Below are 18,513 nucleotides of genomic sequence, written 5' to 3'. Positions count from 1 at the left end.
TCAGATTACTGTTACATTTCCCTACATTTTGGGATTACAATGTAACAAAAGAAAGACTTTAGTGGGTACATTTCACCATCTACTGTATGTTTTAAACACAAATGGAGAATTTTCTGATCGAAAAGAAACAGAGCCGAGAACACATTTTCTAAACCTAATATATTTTTCTTTGTTCTCTTGATCTATAAATACACTTTTAGTATTTATTTGCATTGATATTAAGGTAATCCAAAAGTAACGGAAAGCAATCAGGTTACATTACATTTATATTGTGATGCTTAGATTAGGTTACTGATTAAATTAAAGGATCACATTTTAAGAGTAACCCTCCCAACGTTGATTGTAATAAATGTATACCGTTTGTTTTTGGCACAGACATTGATATATACATATATGCAAATTATCCATTTTTCTTATGCAACACAATAAAGTGGAAGTCACACTTGTTCTAAAAATAGACGTTCAAAAGGTTCACTACTACCTAATAGTCTGTATATAGATCAAATTACAGGCTGGATAAATAAATGAAAATGCACAAACACGAAGTATCACAGCTCAACCAGCTACTCTGGGCGGGGAGTGTTTATTCCACCGACAGAAACTCTCCTAGCAGTCAAATCTTCATACTGCATTCCTGATTCTTGCAAATAATCACACTGTGTTGCTAAACCCTTTGTGAGAGGGGATCATAGGTTCCATACTTAAATGGGAATGAGGCTCCACTAAGGGTTTCATGTCGCTGTACCCAATTGTCCTGTGCTGAAATGAGATTTGCAAAAACAGAACATTTACATGTAGGCAGGGTCTGGAAAGTAACTAAGCTCAGTCATTAGTACTGTACTACTTCAACTCTACTCCACTACATTTATGTCACAGGGATAATGACTTCACTTGATGTTAGAGCGTTTACCAATGATGACTGATTACATTTCTTGTTAGAAACTTTTTCTTTATTCATTTAATGGCGTCCTCTGTAGCACTTTGAATAGAAGTTCTTAAAGGAATACTTCACCCACATAATGATCAATTTTTTACCAAGTATGACCTTGAATTCTTGAAGAAAAAACTGTCAGTGGATTAAGAAGGAAGACATGTCTTGGTGAATTTATGTACAGTAAAGGGGGGCCATCTGCAAAACTATATTTACTACAGTTTTATAGCTCTGTTAAGTGCCTTCATAACCTAAAGCATTCATCTGTTTGCATCTTACAATTTGTTTATAACTACAATAAACAGTATTTTATTTTACTGTACAATATTTAATTTTACATTCTGTTCTTGTCTATCTTATTCCGTATACATATGTATATAGACTCCTGCATCTACTTGGTCACTTACAACATTCTCTGCAACATTTAGCTTATTGTTTTTCTTTTTTGCCGACAGGTTTGTAGTTTACTTCATCTGCATTACTTGCAGATTGGTCTCGCAAACATACTCTTTTATTTGATGTTATTGTTTTATGTCTAATATATATTATATTTAATTGTTGGGGGAGTTTGAGATGATTTCATTGCCATATATACACTGTAGCTACTCTGCATATGACAATAAAGCCTTTGATTGATATCAAAATATTCAAACTCTCGCGTAACATTTACTTTTAATATTCCTCTAAACTACTTTTGCTTTAGCACTCAACTTGTGTACTGAACCAGTGACCTTCCATCACAAGCCAGCGTTGCTAAGCTCCTGCTTCCCAAAGATCCATGTCAAACAAAGGGGTGTGAATCTGAACGGCGTGATTCATGTCAGGCTGTAAACAGCTCCAGCATCTTATCAGGCAGCTCATCTGACACTCTGTCCGTCAGCAGCAGTTTTATCTCATCTGCTCTGATATTTCCATCACAGAGGATCTGCCGTGTTTTTACCAACACACGCTGTGTGTAGGGCTGAACGATTAATCGATTTTAAATCGAAATCGCGATTTTAAATCATGCGATTATCAAATCGCAAAGCCTGCGATCTTTTTATTTTATTTAATTTTTTATTTAAAAAAAATCATTATTGTGTGTCAGTCATCCACACCAATCAGAAGTGTTGTGCTCCACATGTACCAGCCATTGTTAACCAATCAGAAGTGGCCCATGATAGAAGGTGATAGACAGATTGATCCAATCACCTGCCAAGTATTTTTGAAATACTTTTCCAAATGGCTTCCAATGGAGCTTTGCTAGATGGTTTGGTGAAACAAACCATCTGAGTCAGGTTAGTAATGCTCCATCACATGTTTTCATCTATTACAGGGTGAATCTTAAACTGAAGCTTGACTTTAAAGCAACCCAACGGAAGTTTCATGTAAGTTTAGTTCTTTCACTCGTAGCTCGGGCTGCGGGGGTGCTAGAGACGGGAGCACGTTGATACGACCTTCCTAGCCGGAGATATGGCCGCATTTTACAATAAAGTTCCGTTGGGTCGCTTAAAAACAAATATCGCAATCGCAATATCTGTCAGAAAAATCGCAATTAGATTATTTCCCCAAATCGTGCAGCCCTAGCTGTGTGACCATCAAAAACAGCCAATAACCTCAGATGAATGGAGGGTGACTCAAAGTTCACTGAGCTGCATCGTGCTCGAGCAACAGGAGCTATTGATCTGCTGACTAATACCATTTTTTTTACCGTTTATCACCAGTAAAGCTGCATCTATTTTTAGAAGTATTCATCACCCGTGCCTTTTCATACTGAAGCTGACCCCAGAGCAGAGTCATTTAATTAATCTCCCATCAGAAAGCTGAGTGGGCTCAAACGCCTTCTTTTCTTCCTGATCTAGAGTTTTCAGGTTGGGACCAGTCTTGTGTTTAGAGTTTAGCATTAGCTCTCTGGCATGCTGCTGGCACCTAAACACGATGATTACAAATCTGTAATCCCACTGGGCTTAATGGGCTCCTTAAACTGGGTATTAGGGGAGCAGCTAAACCAGGTGATTGTCTGCACTTGGCTCCATGGACACAGGGAACACAGATGGGGACACAACACAATAACAATGCATAAACAAGTGGACATGCATAAAAACACAAAGGGCTATATAAAAACACGCATGTATAAATCCAGTGTGTCTGTAACACTGTGTGCCTTGCATCACTGTTTCCATTACCTCTGTGCCACAGTGGCTTTAGATCCGCAGTGAGATGACAGCTGGGTGAATGATGTGTCTGCTAACACTGTAATATGCCACTCTAACTCCTCAATGATGGCTGAAAAAGCTACCTGAGGGCAACCCAATACTGCAATATAAATGGGAGAGAGATGCGAGCTGTCCTCTTACTTTTAGATAAAAACCTGAGAAGTGTGAGACTGAAATGAAGATGCAAAGGACAGCAGGGTGTGAAAGTAAAAAGAGCCCGACTTGTATTTGAAGGAGGGCTCTGGCCTGTGATCCCTACCGGATAGCCTTCTGTTTTCTTCTGGCACCACTTCAGTAGTGCGTTTCTCTTAGATCCTCCATACTCCCGCGCCAGTGCAGCCAAGGGGTCCTTTCTTTCCACACTGTCACGAGGGAAACGTGAGAGAGAAGGGGGGGTTACAGTATGTCATTCGGAGAAAGATAAGTGTATAGTTTGGCTACCCCATAAAACTGTTATTATCTTCCCATCTTTACACAGATTTATGCATATAGACTTGAGGTTAGCTTAATAAACACTGTGATTATACAACAACTGTAGGTAGTTACTCTTTTCATAAGAATGTGTTCAATTAACTAACATGTTTCCAGCCAAATGTAGGAATCAATTTGACCATGTGTGACATTATGGACGCATTAAGTGGCAAGGAAAAAAAATAATATTCTGGCGATTTGTTTATTCCTGGCTAAACATTTTTTCACTTGTATCAGAGTCAGAAAACATAGAGAAAACAATTAATCAGCTTTAGAAAATGCATCACCAGAATGTGTATCTGATGGCTTCCCCACAATCAAGATGCAAAGTGGCTCTGATGTTAAAAAAAATGTTTCGTTCCAAGAATATTTTATATTGGCGCTCAGGGACCAATGGGAACGTTCCACATGCATAATGTACTCTTTGTTATTTTTATAAATATAATCTTTTAGATAAGCAAAGTTAAAAAGGAGTACTCTTTACACACAAAAGGGAAAACAGCTCAAAACAACCTTACACTGTAGTTGTAGAAGAAGTTTTCTTATCCTTTAAGTAAAAAGTAAAATACTTGTTTGAAAATGTTACTAATGTAAAGGTATGAAATACAATCAGTTATGTCATTAAAGTATTTAAAGTTAAACTACTGAATGCAGAAATATTTCCCATGTGACTGTTATACTAATATATGTTAAATCATTAAATACCTTACGTAAAAGCAGGATTTTCTAGTGTGATAAAGAAGAAAGTGGGATGAAGATAAAACACTTAAAATGCGACAAATTTAAACGGCCAGAATACCAGTTTTTGTGTCACTATACTTTACTTGGCCGGTTGTAGCTTAACGACGGGCCAGAGCACTCACTCATGTGAGCATATGTTCTCTGTAATGAAAATTAAAAATGTCCGCACACAGATCCAACCTCTCAGACAAACATCTTGCCTCCATTCTGAAAATGGCTACAGTTCAGGACTTTCAGCCAATAATTGATGGCTGAAAGATGGCTCATAAGATGAACTTATGAACATACTGTATGTCAGGTGCCTGGTGGATGGAAGTAGGCCAATCTATGTGAATAAATAGCATGTCAACATTGAAGCCCATATGTAGAACTATGAGTTAAGCAGCATGTGGGTTTTGCTTGAGTGCAAAGACTGTGTGTGTTTGTTTTATGTGAGGCAGATTGAATGCCAGAAGGCAGAGATGTTTGAGAAATGTAAACATGATCAAGCATGTTTTCCTATTTTTATTAAAAGTACCACACAACCATTATGTAAGGCTAACATCTCACAACTTGTAGCAATATGGGAATATTTTCTGTAAAATAGTTTGTTTGAGTTACAGTAGCTGTATGTATGTAAATAATCAGAATGTATTATTTTTGCTCAACTGATTGCGAGCCAAGCAAACATTGTGTTGTTGTTTTAAGGCTCATGTGGACCTAATGGTTTGTGAGGAGGCTTTATAGAACATACAACAATATAACCAAATATATTTTATTTTTTGATGAAATAAAATCATTGCAAAAATGTCATATGGCTGGTCCTTGATGTGATGCTCATTTTCCAGTGTGGAACAAACCAATTTTCCATGATGGAGAAAAATGAAAATATGTACTTGTATTAAAGAATGAAAGTTATCCATTCATACCATTCTTTGTTCTTATTCACTTTACATGTAATCTGTAAATGCTCCCTCTATGAAAACCATCAGCAAAGTGAACTATTTGATCTTGTATTAACATTACAATTCAGTGTATTTGTGTTAGCCCAGAGCTGGCTCAAGATTACTGTGGAGGGAAGCCAACAACATACCGCTCAGTGTACACTTTGGCTTTAAGTGAGGGATGTCAAGCATTAGCACAGGCTTTTCTTTTTTGGCATTAATTCCTCACTTTCTTATTTTTCATTTTGAACTCCATGTTTCCATGCTCATATATTTATTTACAGTATATTGATTGCACTGTTATAAGACACAATTAAGAGAGGTACAACGAATCTGTGAAATGTTTATCTGCAGTTATTTTTTTACAGAGGATCTGCTCCCTGGGGTTTGTGCTGAGTGCACGACACGAGGCACGGTCGTTGCTCTGAGCACGGTAAACATTTCACACGTCACGACAGCTCTGCTGTCAAATTCATTAGTCCTCTGTTCAGCGCAGTGCAAGGCCAGAGGCAGCAAGACCCTGTCCAAACAAATACTGCAGGGGCGGGGGGGGGGAGAGCAGAGATGGAGCAGCTATATCATAACCCTGAAATCATACCAAACACTGTAATGTACAGATGTGCTGTTGATGTTGTTAAAAAGGCCTGCCCCATGATCTGCATTACAGAAACACATAATATGTCAATATGTGAGAGGGTGGGTGGATGGATGGATGGATGAACGGATGGATGGATGGATGAACGGATGGATGGATGGATGGATGAACGAGTGGATGAACGGATGGATGAACGGATGGATGGACGGATGGATGGATGGATGAACGGATGGATGAACGGGTGGATGAACGGATGGATGAACGGATGGATGAACGAGTGGATGAACGGATGGATGGACGGATGGATGGACGGATGGATGGATGGATGGATGGATGGATGGATGGATGGATGGACGGATGGATGGACGGATGGATGGATGGATGGATGGATGGACGGATGGATGGATGGATGGATGGATGGATGGATGGATGGATGGATGAATCAGTGGATGAACGGATGGATGAACGGGTGGATGAACGGATGGATGGATGGATGGACGGATTCTATTTCAGAAACGTTTACAAACCTAATACAATAAAGCATAAAATGATCTGCAGATTAGTTAACCTCATCCAACTAAAACTAAAAAATAAAAGCCTAATAATAATCTAAGAATTTAATATAGCAATAAGAGTCACTACATCATTTTACTAAAGTAACATTTTCAAAGGCTGACCTTACTTAAAATATATATATATTATTTAATATATAAATATCACTTAACGGTGTGGTTTTATTAATTTTTATTAATTAAAGGATCCGAAAAACGTATTCTGCCAAGGACAATAACAATGTAAATACAGATGGGTGAGGAGGAGACAGCTCATTAATATGATGGTAGCAGAGGGAGAAGAGGAGAGGCTGGACAAACAGGTTCCAGATTCCTGATATCTGTCAGTACAGTGTTTGATGTCATTAGTAGGTTGAAGCTGAGGGTGTTGTCCAGAGTGATGACCATGTATTTGATTGCTTAAATCAACTTTACTGAGTCTCTGTGACTACATGTAAATGTAAACACTGCGTCATCTCCCTCTAATGCAATTTGTTGCAGTGGTACCATGGGTCTGGTAATGGAGTGCTGCTATTGGTTTCTGAGTGCTCACTTAAGGGATTGTTTTACAGTAAAATGACAAAAGCCTGTTTGCCAGAAAGGTCAGAAGATGAAAGCATGTTTGTTTAACATCTGTCTCCCATTCCTTTCTGATAAGTGGACACTTCATTTACTATGTGTAAAAACTCTGTGTCAACACCTTGGCAATACAAGTTGGACAACTGCAAAGTATCTCAGTTAAACTTTAAAATGCAATTGCAGTAGAATATGTGGTTACCTTAAAGGGAAACAAGGCTGCTGAGTCAAATGTGTATTAACACTATAACCTGTTGTCAAAGATGTCAGAGGGGAACTTGTTTAAAGAAAAAGGAAGAACTGAAACTGTGTTTATGTACAGTGAGTCATTGTTGCACTGCCTGTTTTGTTGCACTTGTTTGGTTTGTCAGTGATCTGTGTTAAAGACCGCACAAATTAAGAATTAACTTCACACATTTCAGTTTGGAACTCCTGTGAATTTCTACAATCATGTGGAGAAGTCATTATATTGTGTTCATTTCCAAAGTGAGGGAGGTTGTTTCCCCACTTCGAATGAAACCGCGTAGCTAAACAAGCAAAATGCCCTAAAGTAAATCCCATAAACACCATTTAGCACACCTCAGCTTGCTGTTTCCTCGGTTGTAGCTGAAGGAGGCTGTGCGGCTGCTGAAGGAGGCAGAAGTTTTGATCACAGACTCCAGAGAAGGGCTCTTCCTCATCAGGCTGTTAGGTTTCAGGTCCTCCCCGCAGCCCGACAACTTATCTGGGGGAGTGAAGGATGCAGGGGAGAAAACTTGAAGAGGAGGGATCATAATATATATAACATGGAAAGCAAATTCATCAGTGGTAACTTTAGGGCTGATTTAACAATAGTATGACTCTGTAGTCCAGGTGTCCTGCTGGGGTCACTTTCTTTGTTAGGCTAGTCCACAAAATATCCAAAAATGCTCTGCCCAAGGGCCTCTGTCATACCTGAACAAGCCCTTCCACACAAAGATATGCTTGAAAAGTTATTTTAGCTTCAGAAAAGGCAGATGGAATCAGTGATGCAACCTTTTCACCTAAATATGGCAGTACCAGTGTTTCTGTTAGCCAGTATTTACCATGGTTTGACCAAAAGATTTTGTTCTGACAAATTCAAGTCACTCCGATCATAATGTCTGGTGAAAATATTTAGACCTAAGCACAATTTGAGGTGTATTTAAAAAAAAAAAAAGGCTGTCAGCACCAGCCCCTCTTATCAATGCCACAAGCGCAAACAAGATGCCACCTCTGTAATTACAGGCACCAACATCTGCCCGGACATGTTTTTCTAACGGAAGCACTTGGCAGTCCATTCAAAATCATTTATATTCAGTGCTTTGGTGCTCAAGTTACAGTCACCTTATTAAGAAAGGAGCTGGAACACCAGTCGATTGGTGATGCAGACATTTGATATAGGGGACTTTATTAAAATGGTAATGGTAACTAAAAAATGAAATTCCCAAAAAGCATAATAATTTTACATGTGTAAGTGTGTAAATGTTATTGGGTAGCTGATTGATATTTCATTTTTAAAGACTTGGTAAATGAAATTAGAACATTAGATTATATTGATATCACCAAAGTAACTGTTAGAATTTTTTTTAACCATTTGAAAATCTAATTTGCATTTGAGATTTCATTTTCAGAATCTCCTCCTTCTGAATCATTTTCAAGTTTACATCATCGTTTTAATAAAGTAGCCTTTGGGATTTCTTTTATTTACAGTGTTTTCTTTCTGAGAATACAATCATGAAACGACAGACAAGAACAACAGCAGTCAAATTACTGTTCATCTTTTCTCCTCTTATTATTTAACTCTGTGTAGACATTTTAGCCTTGCTCATTCCTAAACTCAGCAGTACTCCTGCTGGCTGTCCATTGACTCTAAGGCAGCTAGTGAGTAGACTGCTAAATGAGGTATGTATCATACACATATAAATGAAACACCATGACTTCCAGCTAAAACCATCTCTGTGGTACAGTACATACCATGATGAAGAGAGAATTCTCTATGGTTGATTCTCTTTTCCAATGTCTTGGATAGCGGCTTTATGTACGTCTGTCTCTAAATAAACAGAAACAGAAGAAATATCTCATCAGTCTGAAACAGAGAATAAGTATTTCATTTATTTTACATTTTAAGGAAAGTATGTTGTGTGTACCTGGATAGGGAAGACGGCAGCAGCAGGTGCAGAGCGTACAGGGATCCCACTCAGCAGGCTTCTGGGGCTGGAGTGCATCTGAACTGTGAGGCTGGGCCCATCTGAAGAGCACATACAAATTAAGGATTGTATACAAAAAAAACTGAAATGTGCCATAGTGGAATGTAACTGAACTTTAATCAAATGCTGAACTTTACTTCAGTATATATTTGTAATGATTTCTTTGACATTTTTTGCATTTCTACTCAACCACATGGCAAAGGGAAATATTGAACTTCTTATTGCATTTGTTTCAAAATATTCAAAGGGTAAATAAAAAGATTGAAAACAAATGAGTCAATTAATACGTATATTGTCAGCTTAAAAGTACAAGACAGTCATTCAATTAGTAAATTTGATTTGTTTCAGCTATTAGCAACTTTTTTTGCTGGTCAGTAATTTGTTGGTGTAAAAACATCTCATGGTTCCAGCTTCATAAATTCGAAAATATTGTGAATTTCCTTTTAAAAATGTCATAGTATAACTTGTAATGTTAAAGGTTGGGCTTTTTGTTGTCAGCAAACTTTGGGCTCTAGGTAATTGTACATTTATTTTTCAACATTCCCAGTATTTGTGAAAACAAAACAATCAATAAGGTCAATAATTTAAATATTCGGCAGTTAACTTGAAGTCTTAGTATTTTTACAGTATGGTAATTACTTACAATTAAAGGATAAGGTGGTAGAGGAGAGACTGTCATGATACCAGAGGAAGCTGTATATATTTCTATTTGAGTAACATTTTAACAGTGGTATTTTTACAAGGCACATACGGTACTTTTAGATTAAGTACCCAGCCTTACATCTATGACCAGGGTATATGCAGGAATCCTGAAGTCAAATGTAATACCTTTTAAGACCTTTTTTTAAGACCCTTTCCATACATTTTAAGACCTCATCGCTACTTCGTGTTCTAACCGGTTACATTGGCGACACACTTTACCTCACATTTACTATATACAGTATTGATTGTCCTTCCTCCTTATCTTCCAACCATTTGGACGCAAACTTGCATTTCCCCATAACGATGTTGTTTAACAACCGGCGTAAACGGACCTTCGCGCGCTATCAAGCAGTGAGCGTGTGATGTCCTGTTCAGATGACGTCAAATCCAACGGGATGCCATAAATAAACTACACAGAATCACACTACACACCTACGCATTACGCAATGATTACATTCAGGCAAACTTTAGAATACAACCTTTTTGGACAATTTATATACTTATTGAAAACAAGCTACAAAATGTAATACCTTGGAAAATGCCGTTTAATACTTTTTAATAGCCTTAATTTTCGCTAAATTGATTTATCAACTTTTAATACCATTTAAGATGACATACAGCCATACAGCCTAATGCAAAAAACATCTGCAATAAAATCTACCATTATGATACCTATAATGTTCCCTTTTTGTTTATAGAGGTCAGCCCCCACTGTCTTTCACAACTACATGACTTTGCTGCAGAAAAATAACATGAGTCCACAGTGGAGATCTGACCAGCTGTGCTCCTCTAGAGTTACACTGCTGTGTTGGGATTCCATTTGTGTGTGTCTGTGTGTGTGTGTGTGTTGGGGGTGCTCGCTGCTCACTCTGTCCAACAGTATCAAAGGACTTAATGAGAGATTGGACAGTCGCTCCGGGGTCTGAGTCGGCCTCCCCACTGGCGTCGCTGGGTGTGGTCGGGATCACTGAGATGCCGCACCACTGCCGCTGGATATCAGAGTCGGACAGCCTCACCTCGTCACCTTGGGACCTAACAGACACAGTGAACAGGGTTGCAGTGTAGACAAATATACCATACACACACCTGGGGAAGAAAACAACCCTTTACATGCTTATAAGATAAAGGGAATGTTCCTAAACGTTTGCTCAGGGTATTGGCAGGATGATGTGATCATAGTGACTGTCGACCGTTGATAAGGAGCTACAGATTTCAATTTAAAACACACATTTTGAGCAGTGTAATCATTGGGACACCTCGTACCCATCGCCCTGGTGAACATTGGACTCCAGGCTACAGAGAGAAGGATTTGTCTTTATCAGTGATGAAGGACAAGTGAGGAATTTCAACATTGCATTAAACTTACCTCCAAAGACTGAAAGAGATACACAACCACAGTTGGAACTGGTGTCATTTCATTTATTCATTTGCCTAATGAACAACAGTAAAACATCACATGTGTTCTTTCACAGACATAATAATTGTTTAAGTTGTTTTGTAAAGAATAAATTAACAGCACATTCACTGTATTGTTCATAACATGGCTTTACTACACACAGAGAATTACCTACTACACAGTTAACATATAATTTCTCTAGATGGTATTTTTGAGCAAATTTAAAAGTTGACATTTTCAGCACCAGTACCTTATCATCTGGTAGAGCAATATGGCTTTTAATAAAAATGCACAAATTGAATATATCTGAGAGAAACCAGACTTTTTAACCTGAGATCCTGCAGCATGCAATTATACTACAGCAACACAGAATATGGTGTAAGGTTTTGGCTCAAATATGAAATAAATCCACTGTGTGATAAGTGACTCAAAGTGAGCGAAATCATAACAATTCTGATATGATACATTAATAAGGATGTTGAAAAATCTCTAGATGGCTTTAACACAGGGATTCAAGATTGATCAACAAGTTTAAGTCACTTAATGTTGCTAAAAGTCAAATGCTAGAAAATGAGATCAACTCATCATCTGACAGTGGTGCTGAAAGGGAAACTTAATCCTTTTAGGAGCCTATACACAGTTTTCTTAGTCTTTGTGTTGAAAAGGAACACCAACCTTTTGGTATGTCTGAGTAGAGTAAACAAGTGACTGAGGTACAGCTGTTTGTGTTTGTGGCAGTCCTAAAATCTAATGTTGGCAGTGGTTGATATCAAACTCATCCTGGTTATTTTATCTGGCAGAAATAATTAATACTCTACTTAGAAGGACTAAGGAGCATAGTAATAATCAGAAATACACATACAAAGAGTAACAGAGCAGATGATACCAATAAGTCAACATTGATGTCACCTATGTACAGTTATTGTGTGTTCAATGGTGCCATCTAATGGTTTTATATGACATTGCATTCTGTTTCATTACAGGACCAAACTGAGATCTTTTTTTCAACAGATCATAAATGTTTTTCAGTAAACAGACAGAAGTCAAATTGAAAACAATTTGACTGATACAAAAAAAAGTAAGAAAAGCAAATGTGAGGACCAGCACAATAACATGCCACCTCGTTTTTCTAAATCTAAACAATATCAACCAGACTCAATTTCGCTGTATTGCTATTGCCTTAAAATATGTACTTTCTGATAGAACAAGTCCGACTGTCAGCTCACTTATTATTTATCGAGTCTTTTTCCTAATTTATTACCCTCTTGTTTACAATCTCAAGGCACAAATCAGCTTCACACAGTATGAGAGGAGAGTCTTTCGAACATATGGCATTTCTTTAACACAGGTCAATAAATTGACGAACAAAGAATACATTCAGAAAGAAAAGTACATAATTATTATTTAAAAGGTTCCAAAAGACATGTAGATAAATGGAAGCCAGACCCTGTGTCAGGAGACTGTTTGGGTACTGCATTTACACAATACATTTGAAATGACACAGAAAGGTAATAAGTGCAACATTAACACTGTCTTCACGTGGTGGCGGGCACTTCTCTAGTGACCTTCCACTGCCGTCTTGGTATCAAAAGTGGCTCCAGCGCCTAATCTGAAAAGAAAAGAAGAGGGAAGATGATATAGTGTATGAAGATAATATTAAACATGTGCATGTGCAGCAAAACATGAGATCTTACATGTCTTCTTAACATTTTTCTTATAAAAAGCTCTTCTGGTCACTTCTCGATTTTTAAAACTGTTCCATGCAAACCTCATTGGATTAATAAGGTCACTCATAATGTCTAGTGTTACTTAAGAATCACCCAGTGATGAAGATATTATGCAAATGTATCGTGATGCAGAGCATGAGTTTTATCCAGTCATGCCGTGCAGACCATCCTGCTATTCACCAAAAAAGTAGAAGGGTTATTCATTCGAGTAACAGCAGATGGCACCAGATACATCTTTTTAAACAGTAGAACCAGGCAGAGCAAACCAAAAGAAGGTAAGATAGTCCTGAATCAGCCAGCAAACAGAGGGACACACAGAGTCAGACTGAAGCAGCAACACGAAGCCAAACACAGACAGGAAGTCAGTGAGCAGCAGCAGCAGTAGCACACAGGGAGGGAGAGCAGGCTGGCTGACAGAGGGCTGGCAGGACAGGGGACTCACCTGGACGTTACACAGGGAGGCTTGTCAGAGGGACATCTTTGACAGGGTCATCACAGGGAGCTGCTGGAGGTGGGGAGCGGACGCAGCGCAACAGCTAATCTCGGGGGAAAGTGTGCTGATTTAACCTTGGTCTAAAACCAGTAATGTAGTGTAGTAAATTCCCATGGACCACATGCATTTGACTTTAAACCAAATACAACTATTTAGTACGCCTTAAAGCTCCTATCACGAGATTTTTGCTATAGTGCAACTGAAAAAGTATTTAGAGATCATTGGTTTGCATTAAGGACTATACTGGTCACACGGAAAACCCTTTACAGTAGCAAATCTAAGTGGACTTTGCTACAGGAAGTACTTGACCTGGCATGATAATGAAAAGGGACAAAACTGTCAAAAACACCATGGCATTAGCACGCTCAAAAACACTTATATATACAGAATACCAACACACAATACTCTTTAAAAGTATGTCACATCACTGCATGGCCACAGTTCAATACCACTACATACAATCTTAAATAGCTTGATACATCGGCGTGACATATTGACAGTTACACTGGCCTCTGTTTTGTGTTGCTTTGTATATCAGCTTTTGTCACTGTTTGCCTTCTCATATAATAATAGTTTTATCCAATGAATACACTGATGTTTGGTGTGGAGTGTGAATTGAGAGAATACTATAGGGCAATGCTCAGTGTGGAAGAGGGAGACAGAGAGGGCAGCAGCTTAAAGGAGGAGAATACACAGAGGGAAATACTGCAAGAGACTGCTAATTTACCACCAGAGTCTGCCAAATCCCAGGAATCTCAACTCTAATACTCCAAGGATTTCATCTCGACTTGCGTGAAGCTACAGTTGGTAACTCTATTGAAAATATGTTTCTTCATATTAACTGTCAATGTATGCTGACAGTAGTGCATGAAACAGATAATATGTGAAAAAAACTCATGTTCCTCTGCCTCCCACCAGCGCTCTAAATAGCATTTGGAAGATTCTCCTGCACCGAAGAGAAACAGCCAATCAAAACCGAGGAGCTTCAAACACAGTGTAAATCACTGCTTGTGAACTCTGGTAAACTGTCAACCTAGGTACTGATCAAATATGAATAAGGATTCTGTAACTGCGTTTTTCTGTAACCAGCATGTTGGCTGGGTCAAAACGTATTCATTTCACAGCTAAACATTTAAGGCAAGGGATACACAATACAGTTACAGATTACTGTATCATATTTGATCAACGTTGCCGGGTTTGACAGTTTAATAAAAATGTACAAGCAGGTGTTGACACCGCAATGAAATCTTGCAATTGCCCTTAGGAGCACTGGGGGGAAGCAGAGGAACATTATCATTTTTCACATGTTATCTGTCTCATGCACTATTGACAACATACATGACAAGAGTTTTTTAAATAATGTAACCAACTGAAACTTAAAGCAAGAGATGAATGAGAATGACATTTTGATATATTTCTAAACAGTGGATGGGGATTTGGCAAAACTCTGGCAGGTATCTCATACCCACGTTGTGTTGAGAGAGAAAGGAGCTGCAGCCCGATGCTAAACAAGGGGATCCCAGAGGGGTTTAGGGGACGGTGGAGGGGCAGGAACTGAAAAAAATGCATTATGATGGAGCTGGTACCTGACACCCTGCAGGGCCTCCAGGTCTGTGGAGAGCTTGGCGCTGCGATCCTGCTCCTCCTGCAGCTGTCTCCGGAGAGCACGCAGCTCCTGCTGAGCCTCCACCTTGATGTCGTTGGCCACCACCACGGCTATCTGGAGGTCCGCCTGGAACCGACGCCATTCTTCTTTTTCATCCTAAACACACAAACATATGGATTTATACAGCACAGGCAAGTATAGAAACATTCAGGACATTTCATACAAACACAGGAAGTGTTTGTGGACTTGGGATTTAGTTCAATTTAGGTTCATTTAATCTAACGGATAAAACTATTTACTTTATCATGTACTTACAAAAAAAAAACTGGCATTTATAAAGGCTTCAAAAACGATATGACTATCATGGAAAATGACTGTGTCAATCAAAGTTAGCACTTTCACAGTCTTTGGAACATAGATATGTTGAAGTAAAAAATAACCCAAAACCCAAAAATCTGATTTTTTCTTTCCTAGTTCCTATGGCTTAATATGTTTTTAAATCTCCTACAGACACAAAACAAATCAGAAAAGCAATCCAAAGGGAGAGGGGAAAACAGCGGCTGTTTGCTTCATAATAATAACAACTGCAAAAAGACAGAAGAGAGACCTTGGCACTGAAGAGAAAAACAATTTGTAGGCCTACAATCAATGTTGTAAAAGCAGAGATCAGTACCATGTCGTTTTGTTTTTGGGAAAGGTCTCTAAAGATCCATTTCAAATCAAATATATATCTTTTTTTTCAGCATCTACTGAATCTTGGGTGCCCATTACTTAACATTTAGGCAGGACGGTAGAGGCAGTTTTAAAGATAACTGAAAGGACTGTACAAAATGGAAAAAGGAAAGTGGTATCTGGTGCATTCCAAAATGCATAATTCATCAAAACAAAAAAAAGCAGAAATGTTGTTAATGGATCAATACCAAAGAAAATAGATAGCTGCCTGTCTGAACAGCCCACCTGGATGCTACTGGAATCATACTCGGATAGATGACTCCAAGGTCATACATTTGGCAAAAACACAGCAAAATCCTGGCACTAGGCCTTAAAGTGATAATCCACCCAGAGAGGCATCAACACTTCCAGACCAACTTTCAATGCATCACTGAAACTAATCTCTGGTGTCGGTATGTTTATATCTTCGGTTCCAATCACTCAGAACTTCACTACAACATGGTAACTGTAAATGCACTGCTTCTGTGTCATGGTATAGATATCTCTAAGCTCAGACAACCTGGCCGAAGTAGAGCATTTTATTTCTTGAGTATTTATACTTGTATGACATGGTTGAAGGTTCAGAGAGAGAAGAAGACAGAAGGGTAGATTGTGTTAGAGAAGTCTGTCAAAGATAAATCTGATTTCCGAAGTCAAAACTGTGTTAGGACATTCCTTGTTTTAACTTTTGGAACTTTCTTCTATATTCTATTTGAAACATCTTTGTTTTGTTAACACCTATCATGTGACTTAAAGGGGACCTATCATGCAAAATGCACTTTTGTACGTCTTTTATACATGAATATGTGTCCCCGGTGTTCCAGGGAACTCACCAAGTGTCAGAAAACACAACCCTCTCTATTTTCCTCCATACCCAAATCTCTAAAAAAGGGGCTGCAACGGATCTGATAAAAACTGATCCAGATTTGAACACTGTCCTGCCGTCAGGACAGTGGAGCTACGGCTATTGGGCCAACTCCACCAATCAGGAGGAGACAGCCACGGCCATTGCCGTTCGAAAGCGCTGGAGACGCTGTAGTACATATGCCAGGCCTGTAGATGGTGCTGTTCTCAAAGAATCAGCCCTTGCAAAAACAGAGCTAAAAAATGTCAAATTGAGCAAAATGAGGCATGGCTAAAATGCATGATCTGTTTGGTATTTTGAAAAAAAAAAAGTATAAATATGCCTTATATAGGTATGGTCCTACACTATATTATTCAAATATAGCATGATAGGTCCACTTTAAGTCTGCAACACTCATTGATTTCAGATGTTCAAAAACAAATCATGTCACCACAGATGTTATGAAAGGAGCTACATAATAAAGCTTTCTTACCTTCATCTGTCTACTCAAGACTTTCATATGGCGGTCTGCTTCTACTTTCTGCTCCTCCATCTTTTTGACAAGATCTGCAATGATAGATACACGTTTTTTTGAGAACCACATGTCTTACGTATATTTGCATCAGCCATTTAACTGAATCCCTTATTTTTATATAAATATATTGATATAATTGTATTGCATATTCTTACTTTAACTTCTGATGTGTATGTAAAAAAAATGGTATTCCTTTAAAAACATTATTTTATTTACATTTTATTTTATTCTATTCTATTCTAAAATGCCAAAACTGTCACAAAAATCGATTTCCCCCAGGATAAATACAAGTATTTTGATTCTAATATATCCTACCTTCATGAAGTTATTGATTTAACTTTATGGTCGTTTTAGAAATATTTCTAATATTTTATGAATTCCCTTTGTACAAAAGAGGACAGACAAAATGGAACAAAAAACATCCAGTGAGAGTAACATACTCTCCATGTCCAGGACGGCTTGCTTGGTGTGGCAGTTGACGGCCCTCTGCTGCTCCACCTGGTCCTCCAGCTCAAAGATGGTCTCCTTCAGCTCCTTCACCTGGTTCTCAGCGTGGACCCCAACCTCCTCCAGGGAAGTCACCCGGCTGCCCAGATCCTGCTCCCTCCTCTCGGCCTGCTCCTGAACCTGCTGGCATTTGGCCTCCACCTGTGTGTGTGTGTGCATTTGTGAGATTATTATGAGTTAGTACAGATATAGTTAAAACAAAGTGGCAGTGTTTCATGTGAGAGTAATTGCTGGCTGTCACTGCACTAATTACATCAAAGCACTCAACAGCACTAAAGGCTCAGTAAGGGGAAATAATTTATGATATCTTCCAGAAATCATGTGGGGAAGTGTTCCAGTTGTTCTTGAAGGATTTAAAAGATGAGATATATAGAATCTGTCCTATCATTTCTTTGGGGGAGATGATTTAAGGCTTGAAACATGTTATGGTATTATTGCATTGCATCATTATTATGTTACTGCTACACATAATACACAGAAAACTCTTGGTGGTCAAGCAATAGATTGTTTTCCCCCTAGCTTCCACAGCTTACTTAAAGAGGTCCTTACATGCTTTTTGGGGTATTCCCTTGTTATATAGGTTTTTTTTGTAATGGTCTGCCAAGGCTAAAATCCCAAAGTTCACACCAGGGGGAGTTTCTCTCCTACACACTCCACAAAGTTAAGCACTGTGCTAGCTTAACCTTTTCTGACAATGACTATTTGGCCACAGAGTAAATACTGACATGAGTGGGGACTGTGACTCATTGAACTAAAACTTTACTGTGCTGTCTTTATTGGATGTGACTGCCTCAACATGTTT

The 18,513-nt window shown here is 38.5% G+C and overlaps 1 protein-coding gene across 4 annotated transcripts in view; it reads right to left on the bottom strand.

Moving 5' to 3' along the window:
* The window catches only part of specc1 (sperm antigen with calponin homology and coiled-coil domains 1), an 86,951-nt gene that overhangs the window by 24,679 nt on the left and 43,759 nt on the right, over window positions 1-18,513 (bottom strand). For all 4 annotated transcript variants that reach the window (XM_034113317.1, XM_034113323.1, XM_034113309.1 and 1 more), the window contains 8 exons: window positions 17,645-17,852; window positions 17,163-17,236; window positions 15,095-15,270; window positions 10,761-10,924; window positions 9,131-9,231; window positions 8,958-9,033; window positions 7,563-7,707; window positions 3,386-3,488 (listed from right to left, as the gene is read on the bottom strand). In XM_034113317.1, coding sequence (XP_033969208.1) covers window positions 3,386-3,488; window positions 7,563-7,707; window positions 8,958-9,033; window positions 9,131-9,231; window positions 10,761-10,924; window positions 15,095-15,270; window positions 17,163-17,236; window positions 17,645-17,852 — 1,047 coding nt within the window. The remainder of the gene's footprint in view (window positions 1-3,385; window positions 3,489-7,562; window positions 7,708-8,957; window positions 9,034-9,130; window positions 9,232-10,760; window positions 10,925-15,094; window positions 15,271-17,162; window positions 17,237-17,644; window positions 17,853-18,513) is intronic.

Source organism: Trematomus bernacchii, unplaced genomic scaffold (assembly GCF_902827165.1).
Source record: "Trematomus bernacchii unplaced genomic scaffold, fTreBer1.1, whole genome shotgun sequence".
NCBI lineage: Eukaryota > Metazoa > Chordata > Actinopteri > Perciformes > Nototheniidae > Trematomus > Trematomus bernacchii.
Note: the sequence above shows the minus strand (reverse complement) of the source record. Positions and strands in the feature narration are given on the sequence as shown.